The sequence below is a fragment of the Caenorhabditis remanei genome, chromosome V (assembly GCF_010183535.1).
Source record: "Caenorhabditis remanei strain PX506 chromosome V, whole genome shotgun sequence".
NCBI lineage: Eukaryota > Metazoa > Nematoda > Chromadorea > Rhabditida > Rhabditidae > Caenorhabditis > Caenorhabditis remanei.
This window is the reverse complement of record NC_071332.1, coordinates 12,961,226-12,980,251: the sequence shown is the minus strand read 5'-3', so window position 1 is coordinate 12,980,251 and position 19,026 is coordinate 12,961,226. Positions and strand designations below refer to the sequence as shown.

Genomic DNA, 19,026 nt, shown 5'->3' with positions numbered 1-19,026 from the left:
CCTGGTGAAGAAACGGAGAGGAGTTTCTAGCGATAACGATAATTTAGAAGCAGGAGGGGGTGAGTATACTACAGAGCAATATTCAATAATGGGTAAAACATAGCAATTGAAAAGGAAAATGTAGAATTGTGGAGAGGTTGATTTGAAGGATTTCAGAAGTTGTTTAGTACGTAGGAGGGCGGAAGCGATAGTCTTGTTAATGTGGGATTTAAATTTCAAGGTTGAATCTGTGATGAGACCGAGATCCCGAACAGATTTGGAAGTTTCGATAGGTTGACCAGCAATGAAATAGGGGAACGAAATGTTTTTTGAACCGAGTCGCAGGAGAGATGTTTTGGTATGGGCAAGAGGAAGAGAGTTAGAAGATGCCCAGGTTTCAATAAGATCGATGCCTTTTTGGACCGCGACAGGGTTAGAGGAATAAATTTTTATGTCATCGGCAAATGCGGAGACCTGCAGGGAAGGGATGAGTGCGAGATCAAGAAGTAAATCGTTTATAAATATGAGGAAGAGGAGAGGGCCAGAGACTGAGCCTTGAGGAACTCCGGAAGGCATCTGAGTAATAGAGGTATCGGTGAAGTCTTCAATTTTTATGGAAAATGTACGGCCGGAAAGGAAATTAGAAAACCACTCAATAAAAAGGTGAGGAATGCCAAAAAGCGCTAGTTTTTGAAGTAGAAGTTTGTGATTGACTTTGTCGAAGGCTTTCTTGAAGTCAAAGAAGATGACGTCAAGAGAGTTATTACTGGAAAGAGACGATTTGTAGCAAGATATGGAATGGACTAATGAGCTTGTGCATGAACGGTAAGCGAGAAAACCATGCTGATTTTGACTGAATTTGTGTGCAAAATGTAATTTAATGTATTCGCAAATGACTCTTTCGAATAGGCGAGCGAAAGGGTCAGTCAATGATATGGGTCTGAAGTTTTCTGGAGAAGACAGCGAACCTTTTTTTGGTATTGGAATGACCGTCGCATGTTTCCATGAGTCGGGCACTTCTGAGGTTAGGAGCGAGTCAGAGAAGATGATGGAGAGGGGCAGGGCTAACGATGTGGCACAGTTCTTTAGGATGAAGTAGTTGGCAAGGTGGGACGTGTAGCCGCAGCGCGGGGGGAGATTTTTTGATGTTTTTTCAATCAACCATGGAGGAAAGATTTCTGAGATAGGAGGAGAGACTGGGTGGAGCAAAGGAAGAGAGGATAGGTGAGGGAGATAATTATTGGGAGAAAAGTTTTTGGCGAAGGTTTGAGCAAAGATGGTGGCTTTTTCGGAATTGGAGCTGACGAGGCGGTTATTGATGGATAAGGGAGGAACAGAGGACCTGACTCGGACTCTCTTTTTGATAAGCGAGCGGGCAGCACAAGAATGGGGAGCAGAAAGGATTAAAGATTCAGAGCGGAAGTTGCACTTTTTCAATTTTTGTTTGATAGTGGTAAGAAGGGACTTAAGCTTGGAAATTTGGGAAGCGTGAGAGGAGGCTGAATTCAGAAGAACGGCATATCGGTGGCGAGTTCGGCGGAGCTTGTTAATAAGATTGGAAGGGCGATAGGGTTTGTGGACTTGAGACAAAGGAGTGTGTCTCAGAATGAGCTGAGAGAGAAGTTCTATGAAAAATGAGTATTTGGAGGAGGTAGAGGAGTGGGTACTGAATGCTAGATCCCAATCGTAAGAGGCTAGGTAGGCGTTAAGGTCTTTGACATTGCATTGCTTGTAGTTGAGCCGAGGTTTCGAGGACTGTGGGATGATATTGTAGTTGGGTGGAAGCGTGATCGGATAGGGAAGAAGGTCGAATTCGACAGAAAAATGATCAGAGTTAAGGAGAGGAGGATGTTTGGATATCTTTGAGACTGGGAGATCTTTAGTAGTCATGACTAGATCGAGGATATTAGCCGTAGAAGAAGAGGAACGAGTGGGGAAAGTGACATGTTGGAAAAGATCTTTGGAGTTGACAAAGGAAAGAAATTCGTGACTAGTATGGGGAGAGTCCCATTTGAGAGATGGGTAGTTGAAATCCCCTGCAAGAAGGGAGCTGTTGAGAGGGAGAATTTGATCAAGATGGGAAATTAGGGCAGCGTTTTGGGATCTAGAGGTATCAGGCGGGCGATACACTAGGCAGAAAGTAAACGGAGAGAAAGGAGGCGAGGAGAAAGAATCACTAGGAGATATTCGACAGGCTATTATTTCAGATTGATGGATAGGATAATGGAACTTCATGTTAATGTCAATTGAGGAGAGTGCAAGAGATTTCTTGTAGATGATGGCTACTCCACCGCCGCATTTTTTACGGTGGATGGAAGGTGAACGGTCGAAACGGAGAATAGAGAGGCCATGTTGGATGAAGAGAGTGGATGGGACAGTTTCGTCAAGGAAGGTTTCAGTTAAAGCAAGAAGTTGAGTGTTGGAGGAGGCAAATAAGTCGATGAGAAGATTGATTTTTGATAAGGAAGCGATACCTCTGATATTTGACAGCAGGAAAGAGAGGCGGACATCCGGTTTGTTGGGGCAAGAGGCAAGAGAACTGTGTGAAGAAGACGGACACGATGGGGTGTATGGTAGAGAGGATAACTGAAGAGGCGGGCCGGCTAATGGGACAAAAAAGGAAGAGGTTTGGGATTTAGACGGTAGGAGATGTCGTTCATAATCAAGACAGTCTTTCCAGCTTTAACGTTTTCGTTGTACACGTGTTTTCGAGATTCGCGAAGCTTCAGAAGTTCCTCCGACGTAAGGTCGCGGCGAATTCGAGGTTTAGGGTCAATAGACTTGATGGTTGAGTCGGAATTCTTGATAGAGTTGTATCCACGGATGAAGGTGTCCCGGTCATCGGAGGAGATAAATTGGATTTTGAGAGGCCTAAACTTCGACTTACAGGGGTGGCGATGGATACGACTTGGTTTGGGGAGTCCGTGGGTTTCGGCAAGCTTGGTGAGGAAATTGAGCTGGGATTGGTCTTGATTAGGGTCGTTTGGGTCGTCAGGAAATCTTTCAAGGACGGCTCTTTTTGATTTTTCGAGAATAGTGGCGGCTTTCATTGCGATATCGAATGGGGTTGGAGGTGTTGGAGACAGACTTGATGCTTGAGTATTACTTGGAATAGGAATAGTAGTAGTAGTTAGGCTAGCAGTGCCTGGAACTGTCGATAAGGGAAGGGGAGGAAGGAATTGGGGTTCAGGGAGGACAGGGATAGTAGGGATGGCAGGAACGAGAGAGGATACTTTATCGATAACCGATTTGGCTGAAGAGGAAAGCAGTGAAGAGGAAAGCAGTGAAGAGGAAAGCATCTTTGCGCAAAGAGGAGTACCAAAATACATATATTCGGACAACGCACAAACGTTCCAGCTAGGAGAAAGAGTCCTGAGAGAAGACATCAAAAGCTACGAACCAGAGTCAAGACTTATCAATTTCCTAGCTCGAGAAGATATCAACTTCCGCCATATTACTCCCATGGCGCCGTGGCAAGGCGGCGTATATGAGCGTATCGTCGGAATCGCAAAAAAGCAATTCCGCAAAGAAATCGGAAAGCAGATATTCTCCTTCCCAGAACTTCATTCAATAATGAAAAGAGTAGAAGGAGCAATAAACTCGAGACCCCTGATCAGAAATCCAGTGCACATCAACGACGTGCCAGTCTTGAGACCGATAGATTTCCTGTTACCAGCTGTGCTTCTCGAAGTACCAAATGATACAGATAATCTAAAGGGAGACATACTGTATGACCCTACAGTAAGCACAACCGAGAAAGAAACTCGAGAACACTTAAAGAACATGGACAGAGTAATGGAAAAGCTCTGGAAAATCTGGTCGACATCTTACTTACTACTCTTACGGGAAAATGCAAAAAGAAACAATCGATTTAGCAAAGTATCACCGAGGGTCGGTCAAGTTGTACTGATTCAAGAAGAAATGCTACCACGACATACATGGCCGGTGGGCAGAATCACTAAACTGATAGGAACACCTCCCCTCGTACAATCGGTCGAAGTACTGTACAAAGGATCCATCAAAGAAAGAGCAGTAAACCAGCTGATCCCTCTCGAGATCGACGAAGAACAAGAGACGATACAAACTCCAGAACATGCCACAACTAGTAGAATACCACACAAAGTAAACCAGAATGAATCACGCACAGATAATTCGGACCACAAAATAACCTCCACAAGACTACAGCCACCGAGAAGAGCCAAAGAAGGAGTTCATTATTCTTTGGATTCCGACTCGGAATAACCTGGTTATCCCGAAGTCGAAACCCTCCGGGGGGGGGAGTGTTGTGGAAACTACGTTCCACAAGTTGAACTCTTGAGAATAATAAGATTATAAGAATTACCCGCTACACTCTCAACATTATCTCTATAATACATTAAACCACAATCGATTAAGACAACTATTATAATAACTAATCATCATTACTTTCAGAATAATTCCCCTTTCAGATTTCCCAGTCATCGTGCGTCTTTCGTCACATTGCCCTTTCCGACTCCTCACTCTCCGTAAATCTACATCAGTCTGTCTGCGTCTCTCCAGTGGCGCGTCGTTCTCGTGCGGAATCGTGGCGAGACCAGCGAGGGTTGGCGAGGCAAGCGTTGGGCTCTCGCTCGAAGGCGGGGAATTCTTTTTTATGCAATTATTGTTTACTGTGTCTAATAATCAATCCCTGTGACTCTTTTCCTTTAACAAACTGTGCCAATTTATTGACCTCTTGAGCACAAAGTCAAGGCCCTTTATTCATTTTCCCTTTCGTGACTTCTTAGCCGGCAGCGATTCGACTACCCTTTTAGGCCCCTATTATCACTCGGTTCAGGAGTTAATATTCTCCTGTCTCCCTTACGATAATAAAATCTTTATCGTATAACTGTTCTTTCTTTCTCATTCAGGTTCTTCTCACTACGCTTTCAGGTGCACAGTCTCTCTTTACAACTTTAACAGACTATGATATGAATCTCGAGTCCTTGTCCACGATGTTCGTCTGAATCTTCGTCAGTCATCTGACATTATGTTCTCGCTCAACGGATCTGCATAAGCTTCTTGTTCTCTCCTCCATCCACTCGCTAGTTCGTCGTGGATAATCTACTCTATTATATCCACTTGCTAGTTCTGCGTGGATATTCTACTCAAATCAAGCTTATCAATCTTCATATTTCTTGTCGTTCCCTTCGTGATTGACAAAAACCTTGATAGAGTACGTTAACACCATCAAGAGTTGAAAAATAAATCAATTTTACAGGCCAATCTTCTTGCTCTCATTGACACTATCATTATATTCGTTTTTGATGTTTTTCCAGCTTCACTCATTACAAGATTCCAGTTTTCAACTCTAGACGTCGGGATTGGGATGACATTGGCTAAAATGAGCGGATTGACTATTGAAGGGTTTTGTGTTTATCTGTCGTTGAATCGAAAAAAGTGAATATATTATAACTTCTGAAAAATTGTTTTATCTTTACTATTAACAAACACCAGATTCTGTATGTTTGTCTGTGGTTCGCCGATCCCACCGCCCTCCCTACTGAACCGATTTTCTTCAAAGTTGGACCAAAAAATCAGAAATTTTCACCACTCGATGCCCGTATTTTTCTTTTTTCAAAATTCTCAAAATGACGTCTTTTGACCCAAAAACACTGATAAAGCATAGGGGAATGAAAAACAGAAAAAGTGGCGTGAACCTGTCGGCCCAAGCGTCGTCAATTCTTTCCTTTCCTTGGCTTGCATTTTCCGTGGCCGCATGGTTAGGGTTGACGTGTCGGCGCGTCCGATCTGGCAAGTTATGCGGCGTTGACTACAGTTAGTCTTTAGTTCGATCCCTGGAGCGAAGAAAGATTTTTAAATTTTTTTGTTGAGAGAGTCGGAAAAAAAGAGGTTTCCGAACTTAATTTTTTTCCAGATTGATCAATACCATACAAATACGGGTAGTTTTCTGGAGACAGCTAAAAGGGTTTGTGGATATGGGTCCACATTTTCAAAAGTAATAATAGCCAATCTGGCTAGCATTTACCTTCTTCTTCTTACCACGATTTTAGCTCCGCCTACTTTTTCGTATAAAATACAGTGAAAAGCGAAAGTTGCGTGAAGTCTAGACATGGGGCCACGTAAATCCCATTCTTTTGAACTGCTGATAACTATCATTTTGCTTTTCCCTTAATGGCGTCACTGTCTCCAACAACTACTGTTCCTGCCGACAATTTAGTGGATGATTATGGTGATGTTTCTCCTGTTTCCGGTGAAGGCGTGCTCCATCGTTCAGAATCAGAAGGGAGATTGAAGCTCGAAGGAGTTGATGGGATACAGGACATTCAACGCATGACACAGAAGTCGGTGAAGAAAAACGACGAAAAGAAGACGTCGGGCACTGCTATCCGGACTTGAGATTGTCCAGAATCCATGGCAAATGTTGTTGACCTATCGGCAGAAAGAGACGAGATGGATATAGAACGGATATCAGCTCGGATCAAGGCTATCGTACGGCCGGCCGCGGCTTTCAGAACCGTCGAGGCCGCGGATTAACGAAATGGGCTGAATTTTTGCATATCGACAATAATCTTTTGGTTCTCTTCAAGGCCGACTGAAGAAGCGAACATTTTCCATGGCTGGGAACTGAGATATAAAATCGCCCAACGGCCTTTTTGACAGGCTTGGCTCGGATTCAGATATGAGCGTAAACCTTGGCGGAATGGATGAGATTAAGGACGAGATGATGACACAGGAGTCAGTGTGGAAACGAGATAAGGAAAACGCATAACGTCGCTTTAGAGATATAGAGAGATCAACTTTAAAAATAGAGCTGCTGATTCAAATCGCATGGTAGCAAAACGAAAAGCTGACAGTCAGGATGACACAAAATTGAGGTTAAAATCAATGGTAGATGATACAGCAGTCCGACGATCTCTACAGTCTGGCACTGAGAAGTCGAACAGCAACAGAGCCAACACCAAAAAATTGGAAACAGCAGTGAAAAAAGGGCGAAGAAAATCTAGAAAGACTTCAGTAGCTTCCCGGGCGGCTGCCAGACAATCAGAAAAACCCGATGATGTGAGAAGAAAGAAGCTCTTCTCGGAGTAGCTGCTACTGATGCACAACCAGATCTTCACTACACCCATAGTGCGGCCCCGGGCTCAAAAACCCGGAGATCCGGGTTTGACAAAAACCCGGGTACTCGGGTAATTCGGGTATCCGGGTAACCCGCCGGTACCCGACCCGGGTAGGACAACACCCGTGTTACCCGGGCGATACCCGACTCGGGTATTACCCAGGGCGGGTATTACCCGGGTCGGGTAATGCCGTTTTGATAGGGAAGCAGTTTTGTAGAAAGTGAGAACAGATTTCGTTTTCTCTTGCAAGAATATGGTTCAGGAGTTCTCCGTGGTTGTGTTTTTAGTACAAAATTTTTCAAAAAAGTAATTCAATTTTTTTTGAGAGTTTTTGATTTTTTTCGAAAGTTTAGAATTTTTTTCACTAAAGTACAGAATTGATTGCAAAAACATTAAAAAAAGGAAAGTTTGATGGTTTTTGAGAAGAAAACTTAAACTAAAGAAAAAATCACGAAAAAAATAAAGAAAAAAACATAATTTTCTTTTTCCTGCTGACGGAGTAAGAGCGGAGAAACAAGTTGTCATGTTTTAGAATTGAATAAAACGTTGAAAATAAAGCAAAACAATCAATTTTGGACACCTAGATACCCGGGTACCCGGTTACTCGGCCCGGGTATTACCCGATCCGGGTATACGCTTTTGTTTTCCGGGTACCCGAATCGAATACCCGGGTTACCCGAGCCCCAAAACCCGGGTTCGAGTAGAACTACCCGGGAAGACCCGGGTCTCGGAGACCCGGGGCCGCACTCTGACTACACTAGAAGGATGGATCAAATTTGTTCATATTGCGAGGGGCTATATTTCAAAGCTATGTTCGACTTTCAAATGGCAAAGGTCGGTGTGTTCAGGAACCCAATCTGTCAAATTTGGCAACGTTGACTGTAGTCAGTTGGATCAAAATCAAGTTGGGGCGTGAAATATTTTTTCTTATATTCAGATATAGAAAAAAGAGGATTCGAGACGTGTCGTCCGTTTCCAGATTGATTGACAGAGGCGATATGAAACATTATTTATCATCGTCAGAGTCAGAAAAAACAGGGAATTCCGAACGTGTCGTCCGTTTTCGGATTAATTACGATTTACTGTAACACCTAGAAGGGTGGTGTTAAGAAGGAGGTTTAGTCGCCGTTAGGCGACGTGAACCGACTGGTTCCATCAATTTATTTCATTTTCGAAAACAAAAATAAAACAAAAATATCGCCACCAGTGCTGTGCGGAAGCAAAATTATTTTTGACTGTAAAAAGACAAATTGTGTTGAAGATATAAATATCTTTCGAGCAAAAATCCCAACATTTTACTCATCTGGTACCAGCTGGCTAGTGGGCCTGAAAAATTTGTACCTTTTTGTGCTATAGCCGTAAATTTAATACTGTCAAAAAATCACTTCCGTCTTTAATTTACTTTGATCGCCACATTGTTAGCTTTGAAGCTTGAAAATTTGTGGCAGTTGTTTGATCATGACGTTCTGAGAATCATACCAACGACAACTTCCTCATCAAACTTCAATTTTGACAACCGGAAAAAAATTCGAGACAAAAATAGTTAATTACTTTCCTTTTCTTTTCTGTCATTCTGAAAAGAGGAAATACTCGCTTCAAAACAACGTGAATCATAAATTCCCAATATGTCCACTATACCTATTTTTGTATGTCTGATAACTGTTTTATTTGCATTCATAAATGTTGGAATAGATTTCGGACTGCTTTATTCTATTTTCATGTAAAAGTTTGAATATGAACTTTAACCGAAAACAATATTACAGATCTAAAAAATTACAAAAGTCGTCGAGTTTGACACTTTTTTATTTGAGATTTGGTGTCGATGGTTTTGTAGGAGTAGGAAGTAAGTATTATGAACGGATAGGAGCAATAAATTATCATTTCAGCACTAACCATAATGTTCATATCTTTTCTGAAGTTGTTCAATGTGTTTGAAATAACATCTTCCTATCAGACGTTCGTATTTTTCATTGAATGGACAACTGTAAATCTTGCAAGTATTCGTGTTTTCCTTGTCGTCATCATCACTTTCGATAGAACTTTTGCCATTTTTTCGCCTATTTCATATCACAATTCTCGGACGAAAATATCGAACACCTTGGTAATTTTCGCAGTGTTCTGTTATCCTATGTTGGATAACACAGTTCTTTGGTTGATCTGTCGTTTCGATCTGAAATTTCCTGCTGGATGTGTTTCCTTTGGATGCCTTGCAAACGAATGTTTCTTTCATTATTCAATGAGTCACGAAATCGTAAACGGGCATGTTGAATCCTTGACATTAATTGTATTATATTTCAGACAATTCACTCAATAATTGTGTTAACATCTTTAATTGTTGCAGTAAAGCTTTTTATCTGGAATAAGTGTAATAATAGATCTAAAAGTAAAGATCTAGAGAGAGTAATTTGAAAACTCCTCAATTGTAGTGCTTTACTATTTCTGTTCAGGCGAATCAACTTGTTCTTATTGATGCTTTCATTATATTTTCATTCGACGTAGTTCCAATCACTCTTGTCGCAATTTTCCCAGATTTCCTTGGAGATATTGGAGCTGTCTTGGCATTGAGTAAAGCAAGTGGTTATTCAATTGAAGGATGCCTAGTGTGGCGAACTTTGAAACGGAAGAATACTGTTTTATCCGTATCAAAAGGGAGAACATCAATGCAAAAAAGCAAGCAAGGGGAACTGATGGACTGAGTTTGAAAAAATATATATAGAAGCAGTTTCACGACTAATGAATCATTTTTATACTCTTTCCCTGTCCTGTCTCAACGAAACGGACTGTGAAGTTTCTCACCAGTGGAAAAAATTCCGTAACTTCAAAAAAAAGTATCACATATACTTGCTCCAAGGCGAATCCAGAATCAGAAGACGTCATTAGTGCAAAAGAAACACATGACGTCACACAAGTTTATCTCTCGTATTACTGTCTAAACTAACATCGAAACCTAATTTGTTATGGATTCAAAAATTAGAACCCAATCCCTAAGAACAAGGACAGGAAGGGAACGAATGAGTAGAAAATAATTTCAGAGATCGTAGTAATGTTACTGGGACGTTTGTAATCAGCTGGATGATACGGTCTACTTCATAGTGGGAAGAATATGTTGACTAGATCATAACTTACGCGACACTTTAAATGAATACAACCCAGTTCCAGTAAAGTCCGGAGTTGCCGGTGGCAAGGTACCCTCATAACCCTGTAGTCTCCGAGTCCTCACAATAAATACGCAACGACACTCCGCCAAAGGCTCACGCGCCTACCGTAACCTCAGCGCGTCAGTTCACGTGGACACGTGTACTCCACGTGGCAACAAGTAGTTTTCTGAAGTCGGTTGGCTTTCAGAGTTAGTTCTAGTTTTAGCGTTGGTTGTTTAACTTTGGTTTTGTAAGTTTACGCTCTCTTTATTCATTTTCTTGCAATAAAGTAAATTTATTGTAAGAAACTGTGTTCTTTGTCGTCATATTTTATCAGGACCCTATCACCCCGTATTCGTACGCGGGCAACTCCGGTAAATTGGATTGGAAAGAGGGAAAGATTAGATGAAAGTGTAGAGCTTGGAAGATGGAAGCTTTCCCGATTTTCAATGTGAAACTTATCGGATGAAATACGAGGTTGGAGGGGAAGGGGAGGAGAAAAAGATGAAGAGGAAGGTTCTTCGGAGGGCTCATGAAACCAAAAACTGATTGGTAAGAGTGTGGTCATCGCCACGTGGTTTCCCCGACAGACCTCGTCCTGGTTTATATTAATTGGGAACATGTCACAGAGGTCTCTCACGTTGAAATTTTTTAATATGAATTTTTCACATATATATAATTGATTTGAAAGAAAAGAAAAATAGTTCCCGTCCTTTTTACGTGTTAGTATATCTGTGAAGAAAACCTGCTTCGTTTTGTTTGTAGAATTCAAAAAATCATCGAGAAATAAGCTACCTCTCATTGTGTACTTCTTATATTGGTGTTGGCTAGATCGGTAAGTTTCAATGAATCTCCAGCTTTTTGTTACCCAGAAAACTTGATATTTTGCTTCTCAAAGCGTGAATTCTGGCGACAGAGTTCAAAGCATTCTGTTCGGCCGAATGATTCCATATTCGGAAAAATATGCCTACGCTCCTCTGAAATAGTTATCAAAACACATTAATTCTTCTTTCGAATGACTCAACTGTGACCGTTCTGGTTTTTTAAAATCTCATTACATTTGCTGACGCTTCCCGCATCGAAAATTCTAATTAGCCAGATTTCAAAAAAGGAACACCATACTTCAGTGACAGAGTATTCAAAGCATTCCACCAACTTCGGTTATGCCGCTCATTGCTGTCATCGTATCAGTTTTATCTGTTGTTTTTGCAATTCTTACAGTTTTTATCAATTTCGATCTAATTAATAAAATCTTCATGTGAGATTTTCAAGTTTTCTAAAAGATCGAAACTAGAAAACTACAGTTTCAGATCAAAACAACTGAACAAGTCATCCAGTTTGTCGCTTTTCTATGTTAGATTTGTTATAGATGGTCTTCTTGGAATTCAAAGTAAATTTCAGATATCTCATTGTTTATTCCATCATTTAAATTTCAGATGCAATCATTTCTATGTTTAGTCTTATCATGTTTCTCAACTTTGATATTTTCCTTGCTCCCGTTGTATTTCTATTTTATGTTTCTTGGTCCACGATGAATTTTTTTAACATGCGAGCCATTCTGGTTATCGTCATTTCATTCGATCGAACTCTTGCTGTTTATTTTCCAATCACTTATCACAACTTTCGACGGAGACTACCCAATTCCTATCTTAGTTTTATTCCGCTGAGTTGGCCGATAGTCAATAACATTGTTTTATGGATTATCTGTCAATTCGAAGTGAATATTCCAGCAGGTTGTGTTATATTCACATGTCAAATGAACAGATGTTACATTAATTATGCATTGAGTTTTGAAGTGGTAAGTTGAACTTTGTGCTTTGTAGATCGAGTCATCAAACTGAACTCCGGTGATCTAATTGGACTTGATGATCAAATAATTTATGTCAAAAAAGAAAACACCAAAGGATGATAGTTCCATGTTTTAGAACTTGGACGTATTACTAGACATGGAAGAATTAAATCAATTTTCAGGTTTCTCACGCCATCATCGCTATTTCTTCTTTATTTCTTGCAATCAAACTTTTCATCTGGAACCACTGTGTGAGCGGCTCGAAAAGCAAAGATCTTGAAAGAGTTAGTCAAAAGTTTTAATAAAATATCGGGCTATACATAGTTTTTAGGCAAATTATTTTGCTCTCATCGACACAATCATCATAATAATATTTGATATTCTGCCCGCGGGAGTTACTGTCAAGTTTGCCAACATCGCTGCAGAATTCGGGTCATTGATATTAGTGTGTAAAATGGGTGGATACGCTTTGGAAGGATATCTTGTCCGGGGAGCACTGAAAAGGTCGAATGATATTGTATCAGTGACAAATGGGAGTTCATGTTTTTAATTTATAACTGGTTTCCCAAAATTTGTCTTTCCACTTTTCCTGCAATCTTTTTTTCAATACAACACAGTTTTCACTGAAATTCGTCTGTTCCAAAGGTCGCGAAAGTTCCAACCTGAAAAAAAATGTGAAAAGTTTTTTCAGCACTCTGGTTAAGTTTTTTTTTCTTTTCCATAATACATTTAAATATCGTAGTAAGTGGTAGTGCGTGTTTTCTCAACTCGTGTCTACCTGGTGCCCATGTGGTGCCTATGGCCCTATTTGTGAGCACTGTGCCCAATTCATGGGCCACATGACTGAATTGAACGCTTCGTTGTTCCACCCTTGCCCAAAAATATCTGAGTAATAACTTCACCGAAATTTGTTTTCTCTGTGTTTTGTTCATCCTGCCTACAGAAACTGATCAGTTTAGTATTTTTCCCGGAAGCGAAAAATAACTTTGGAAAACAAACTCCAGACACTCAGAAAGCAAAAGAAATGGCGACGATAGCTGTGGTGATCGCAATAATTGCTGCTGTATTTGCATTTATTACTTCAATTATCAATTGGGTTCTTCTTTACAAAATCTTTATGTAAGACCTTTTCTTGTCCAAAAAAGTGAGTAATAATCAATTCAGATCGAAATATATCAAGAAATCAACCAGCTTAACATTATTCTACATAAGATTTGCACTCGATGGATTGCTAAGTTTCATAAGTACATTTCATCAGCTACAAGAAATAAACTTAACAACTCGTTTTCAGCTCTTATCGTACTTCTGTTCATGTTTTTTAACCTCTCACATTTCTCGACTTTTTTGGATTCTTATCCAGTCATCTCTTTTTACGTCACTTGGCCTTCAGCAAACCTCATCAGCATGAGAGCTCTTTTAGTTTTTATAATCACTGCTGACAGGACATTCGCAGTTTTTCTGCCAGTATTTCACCACAATAACCGGAACAAAATTCCCATTTTCATTATCTTTATTATTTTAATCGGATACACCGCTTTCGAAAACTATCTACTCTGGATAGTTTGCGAGTTTGAACTTATTGTACCGACGGGATGCATTAATTTTTGGTGTTATATGAATCCGTGCTTTATTCAGTACTTTCTGACCTATGAATTGGTTAGCTTTTAAAGAAAAAAATCACTAATTCGTTACTCTTTCAGATAAGCCACGTAGTTATAGCTTTGCTATCATTACTTCTTGCTGTAAAACTTCTTATTTGGAACAAATGTTCAAAGTCTGCAAAGAGTGAAAGCTTGACAAGAGTACATTAATTTTCAAAAAGCCAGAAAAGTTGTTTATTTCAGGCAAATCGTCTTGCTCTCCTTGATGCCTTGATAACATTACTTTTCGATATTGTTCCAGCTGTACTTATGACGAAACTACACACAGGAAAGTTGGAAGACACTGGTCCGGTGTTAGCGTTGAGTAAAATGAGTGGATATGCCTTGGAGGGGTGTTTAGTGATTCGTGCTTTGGGAAGAATCAACGGAACACAAGTGGGTGCCACTGGAAAATCGTTGTCAAGAGTGAAACCAAGTAATTCTGCAATAGCGATTGAAATTTAAGTAATAAATCTCTTCTTGATTCTTGGTATTTTGTTGTGTTCCTGATTACTCAAAAAAAGGTTCCTTGAAAAAATCCAAGAAGACGTTTTCTAATTAAGGATTTTTCGTTTTGAAAACAGAAAACAATAATTTTCTGGAAAACACAATTTCTTAGAATTCCTCTCTTTTTCTGAATGTACTGGGTGGTTATCAGTGTTTCTGTTATCTCAACTGTACTTGCATTCCTATCATTCTACATTTATTTCAAGCTTCTTTCTGACTTGTTCATGTAAGAGAACTTTTTTTGTTTCATAAAGAATAACTTATAATTCAGATCAAAGAAACTGAGAAAATCATCCAGTCTGACACTGTTCTATGTCAGGTTTTTCGTCGACTTGTTTTTGAGTTTTGGAAGTAAGAATCAAACGTTTCTGACTCATTTAGACAATAGTTTTTTAGATATTATTATGCTTTTTATAGCTTTTATCAAGTTTTCTAGATTTCATGTCTTTGTGGATTCCCATTCCTTTTTCATTTTCCATATCGTCTGGCCTTTGGTGAATCTATTGAGCATACGTGCTTTTCTTGTGACAATCATTACACTGGACCGTACATTTGCAGTTTTCTTTCCAGTATCATATCACAATAATCGACAAACAATATCAAACATTCCGATTATTGTCTTGGTGTTCAGTTATTCTGGAATTGAAAATCTGATTTTTTGGGTGATTTGTAGCAATAAACTTAATGTTCCACCCGGTTGTATCACTATGGACTGCTTGGGAAACATGTGTTATTTGAGTTATTTTTTGGGATACGAGATGGTAAGTAACAGGGTATATAACGCATGACTTCAACAGTGTGCTTCAGATTGTGCATGGTCTAATTGCATTGCTATCTCTTCTTCTCGTGATAAAATTATTCATTTGGAACAAGTGCTCAGATGTTGCAGAAAACAAAGATCTGACTAGAGTGAATCATGATGTCTCATCGTATCTGAAGTCACGTTTTTTAGGCTAATCGACTCGCTCTGATTGACGCATTCATTATTTTCTCATTCGACGTAGCACCGGTAGTGATTATGTCAAAGTTTGATACAGTACACTTTGAAGACGTCGGTCCGATATTAGCTTTTACAAAAATGGGTGGATACGCGTTGGAAGGATATCTCGTGATTCGAGCATTGAAATTGAAAAATGAACCGGACGCAAATAATGGAAAGTCACTGTCACTTGTCCAAGTGAAACCGAGCGGCGGGAGTTGAATTGTAACTTCTAATAATTTATCAGGATCTAAAATTGGGAACTTGCAATCTGATATTGGAACACTTTACAAACTCTAATTAATACCTCGTTTTCACCATTCTGATCATCTTAGAAAGACACGCCTCACAGGTTTTTCACGTGGGGGATTCTGATTAGTTTTGCCCTGAAAATGTATTGTAGTCTTCTCTCTATATGCCTCATAGTCTGCAGCAACGGAAATAAACTCATCAGAGTGTGAAAAGAATAACAAGGAAATCAGTCAGTGTCACATTTTTTGTTCTTTCTTTCGTCATTCATATCAAAATTTGAGAAGATGATAAATATTATCAACACCGTTGGTATTTCTGCGTTCATACTATCGCTATCAAATGTTTTACTGAACTTCTACTTGATTTTATCAATTTTCTGTTTGAAAAAAGTTCCGAAAAAAGCAGATTGGACATTGATTTATTGTCGATTCGTGGTGGATATGTTCTACTCACTCGATAGTTCGTTCAATCAGTTATTTCTCTAAACTGTTAACTTCTCGAATTTTCAGCCACAACTTACTTGGGTTACTTTTTGATTCGACTTGTTGATCCAACAATTGTCATTAAAAACCTTGCATTTTACATAGCTTGGCCTAACTTCAATTTGGGAACTATGCGTTGTTGGATTGTATTTTTTATTGGTTTGGATAGAGTTCTTGCGACGTGTGCACCTATTTCCTACCATAATAACCGATCGAAAATCCCTACTCTAGCATTTTTTCTTTTCATTTTGAGTTATACAGTTTTCGAGTATTATATTTTATTAGTTTTGTGCAGTTTTGAATTGGATGTTCCACTTGATTGTACCATATTCAGATGTGCCGTGGGCACATGCTATCACGATTACTGGAAATGGTATCAGCAGGTGATTCATTCCAAATAAAATCTTGGTAAGAATGCAGTCGGTTTTCAGATAATGTATTCTTTCGTCGGGTTCTTATCAATAATAATAATGTTCATTCATTAATTCAACTGTTTACAGGCCACTCGAATCTCCCTCCTCGACTCCTTCATTATATTTGCTTTCGACTTTTTCCCAGTATTTCTGACTGCTCAATGGCCCCAATATAACACAACCACAGTTGGACCCTTGGGTTCTCTATGCAAAAGTTTAGGTTTCGTCATTGAATCCACTATTATTTGCCACGTATTGATGGGAGGAAACAAAAAAGTGGCTCCAACCTCTATAAGCCGAACATCACCTACTAACTTGCCTGTTGTTATGTGACTTTTCCGAAATAAAATGTTCTTTGACTTTACTATGATGTCTTTCGTATTTCAGTTGTAGTCTAATATCTCATAGTTCGGACTTCAAGAAAAAGGAAATAAACTCATCGAAGTGTTAAGAACAAAACAACGGGCCCAGTGACTAACCCTTTTCTTTCTCGTTACTAGTCTGAATATTTTGTCTGAGAAGTTGTTATTCTAGAGATGATCAACATTGTGACAACAGTCTCTCTATCTGCTCTTATATTTGCTTTCTGCAATGTTCTACTCAATTTAAATCTTCTTTATATTGTATTCTGGAAGTCAAAAATTCCAAAAAACTCTGGTCTTCTTTTAATCTACTTCCGATTTGCTATTGATTTATTCTACTCGTTCGACAGTCAGTTTTAGTTTGAATTAATAGTTTCTAATCGATTTTTAGCATCTGTTCATCTCGCTTACTATCTGGTTCGCGTTGTCTCTCCAGACCTTGCCGTCAAAAACTTGGCATTTTATATCGCCTGGCCAAACTACATATTCGGAAGTTTCCGATCATGGGCTGTTCTTTTCATAACTACAGATAGAGTCTTGGCTACTTGCATTCCAATATTCTATCATCTCCACAGATCAAAAGTTCCATTTCTTGCTATTCCTATTTTCATTCTTGCGTATGTTCTTTTCGAGCAATACGTGCTTTTTGAAATTTGCAATTTTATCATAGATATACCAATTGAATGCAGCAATTTCAGTTGCACCGTCAATAAATGTTATCACGATTACTGGAAGTGGTATGAACAGGTTTGAGAGATTGAGAGGAACTTATTAAATAGGAGATCCAAACTTCCAGGTGATGCATGTATGTGTTGGAACTTTATCTATTGTCCTATGTTTTCGTTTGTTCGTCTGGAACAATTGCTCTCATACAACCAGTAATAAAGTTATATCAAGAGTGAGTTTCTAACTTTGTTCGGTGTTCGGTTGTTTGCATATTTACATTTGATCAGGATATATGTACTAAACGGACATCTGTCATCTTAATATTCAATGTTTTCAGGCCACTCGCATCTCCCTCCTCGACTCGTTCATTATCTTTGCATTTGATCTACTCCCAATTTTTCTGATGGCCAATTTCCCGGAAATCAACTTCCGATCTGTCGGACCTCTGAGCGCTCTTTGTAAAAGTCTTGGATTTGTTATTGAATCTATTATAACTTGTAGAGTTTTAGTAGGGAAAAACCAGGAAGTAGTACCTGCTTCCAACAGTAGAACGTCTCGCATTGTTTTGTAAATACTCAACTTCCAAGTGTTTCTTAATAAAAACCTAAATAATAATCTCGCGTTGTAATTATTGTACATGTCTCATAGTCTACAACAAAAAATGAGAAGGAAATTACTCGCTGATACAAGTTCGGTTCTTCGTATGATAACGAGACAAATAATGAAACGAGCGACTACCTCTCAAAGCAATTTGCATTTCGTCATTTGTCTGAATATTCAGATAGAACAATGATCAACTTTGCACTAACAGTTGCCTTGTCTGCTCTCATTTTTTCTTTCTGTACTGTTTTATTCAATTGTTATTTTCTTCTCATTGTATTTTGGAAATCTAAAATTTTCAAAAATTCTAGCCTTATACTGATCTACTTCAGGTTTGCAATCGACGTATTTTTCTCACTGGATAGTTAGTTCTTCCTCGGAACATTTAGGTATTCAAAGAAATTTTCAGCGTCGATTCATCTCGCATACTACTTAATTCGTATCATTTCTCCGGATCTCGTTTTTAAAAACTTGTCTTTTTACATCGGTTGGCCACATTTTGTACTCGGAAGTTTCCGTTCTTGGGTCGCCCTCTTTATAACTGTAGACAGAATTCTTGCTACTTTTGTTCCAATTTTTTATCATCTGCACAGATCAAAAGTTTCACTATTTGTCCTTTCTATTTTTATTTTTGTATATGTGCTTTTTGAGCAATACGTTCTTTTTGGAATATGCACTTTTGTCATAGATATTCCACTCGAGTGTAGAAGTTTCAATTGTATAGTTAACGAATGCTATCTTGATTATTGGAAATGGTATGAACAGGTTTGTAACGTATTGAGAACTATCACTAAAAATAAACAATTTGGATTTGCAGTTGATGAACTTTAGTGTTGGAACTCTCTCTATTATTTTATGTTTTCGATTGTTCATTTGGAATCATTGTTCTCAAACAGCAAGTAACGAACTGCTATCAAGAGTAAGTTTTGATACATCGTTCCAGTTTTTACATTCGTTACTTTAACTAATTATCTTTATTATTTATTTCCAGGCTACTCTAATATCTCTTCTCGACTCATTTATCTTTTTTGTCTTTTGCCTACTTCCAGTCTTCCTTATGACTCACTTTCCAGAAGTCACATTTCAATCCGTTGGCCCTCTAAATTCCCTTTGCAGAAGT

General features: G+C 39.0%; 3 protein-coding genes across 3 annotated transcripts; all 3 read left to right on the top strand.

The window, feature by feature from the left end:
• Positions 1 to 11,762: 11,762 nt before the first annotated feature.
• Positions 11,763 to 12,555, top strand: GCK72_019488 (uncharacterized protein; the record flags this gene model as incomplete). The annotated part of the gene is made up of 3 exons (XM_003115381.2): positions 11,763 to 12,014; positions 12,188 to 12,289; positions 12,337 to 12,555. The coding sequence occupies 3 exons, from the start codon at positions 11,763 to 11,765 to the stop codon at positions 12,553 to 12,555; spliced, it is 573 nt and encodes a 190-aa protein (XP_003115429.2).
• Positions 12,556 to 13,619: 1,064 nt separating this feature from the next.
• On the top strand, positions 13,620 to 14,110 carry GCK72_019487 (uncharacterized protein; the record flags this gene model as incomplete). The annotated part of the gene is made up of 3 exons (XM_053733049.1): positions 13,620 to 13,661; positions 13,706 to 13,807; positions 13,850 to 14,110. 3 exons carry the CDS (start codon positions 13,620 to 13,622, stop codon positions 14,108 to 14,110), a joined length of 405 nt encoding a protein of 134 aa, XP_053581962.1.
• Positions 14,111 to 14,859: 749 nt separating this feature from the next.
• Positions 14,860 to 17,877, top strand: GCK72_019486 (uncharacterized protein; the record flags this gene model as incomplete). Its single annotated transcript, XM_053733048.1, has 8 exons — positions 14,860 to 14,913; positions 14,960 to 15,061; positions 15,105 to 15,348; positions 15,893 to 16,248; positions 16,366 to 16,477; positions 17,032 to 17,387; positions 17,437 to 17,538; positions 17,644 to 17,877. 8 exons carry the CDS (start codon positions 14,860 to 14,862, stop codon positions 17,875 to 17,877), a joined length of 1,560 nt encoding a protein of 519 aa, XP_053581961.1.
• Between the last annotated feature and the right edge of the window lie 1,149 nt (positions 17,878 to 19,026).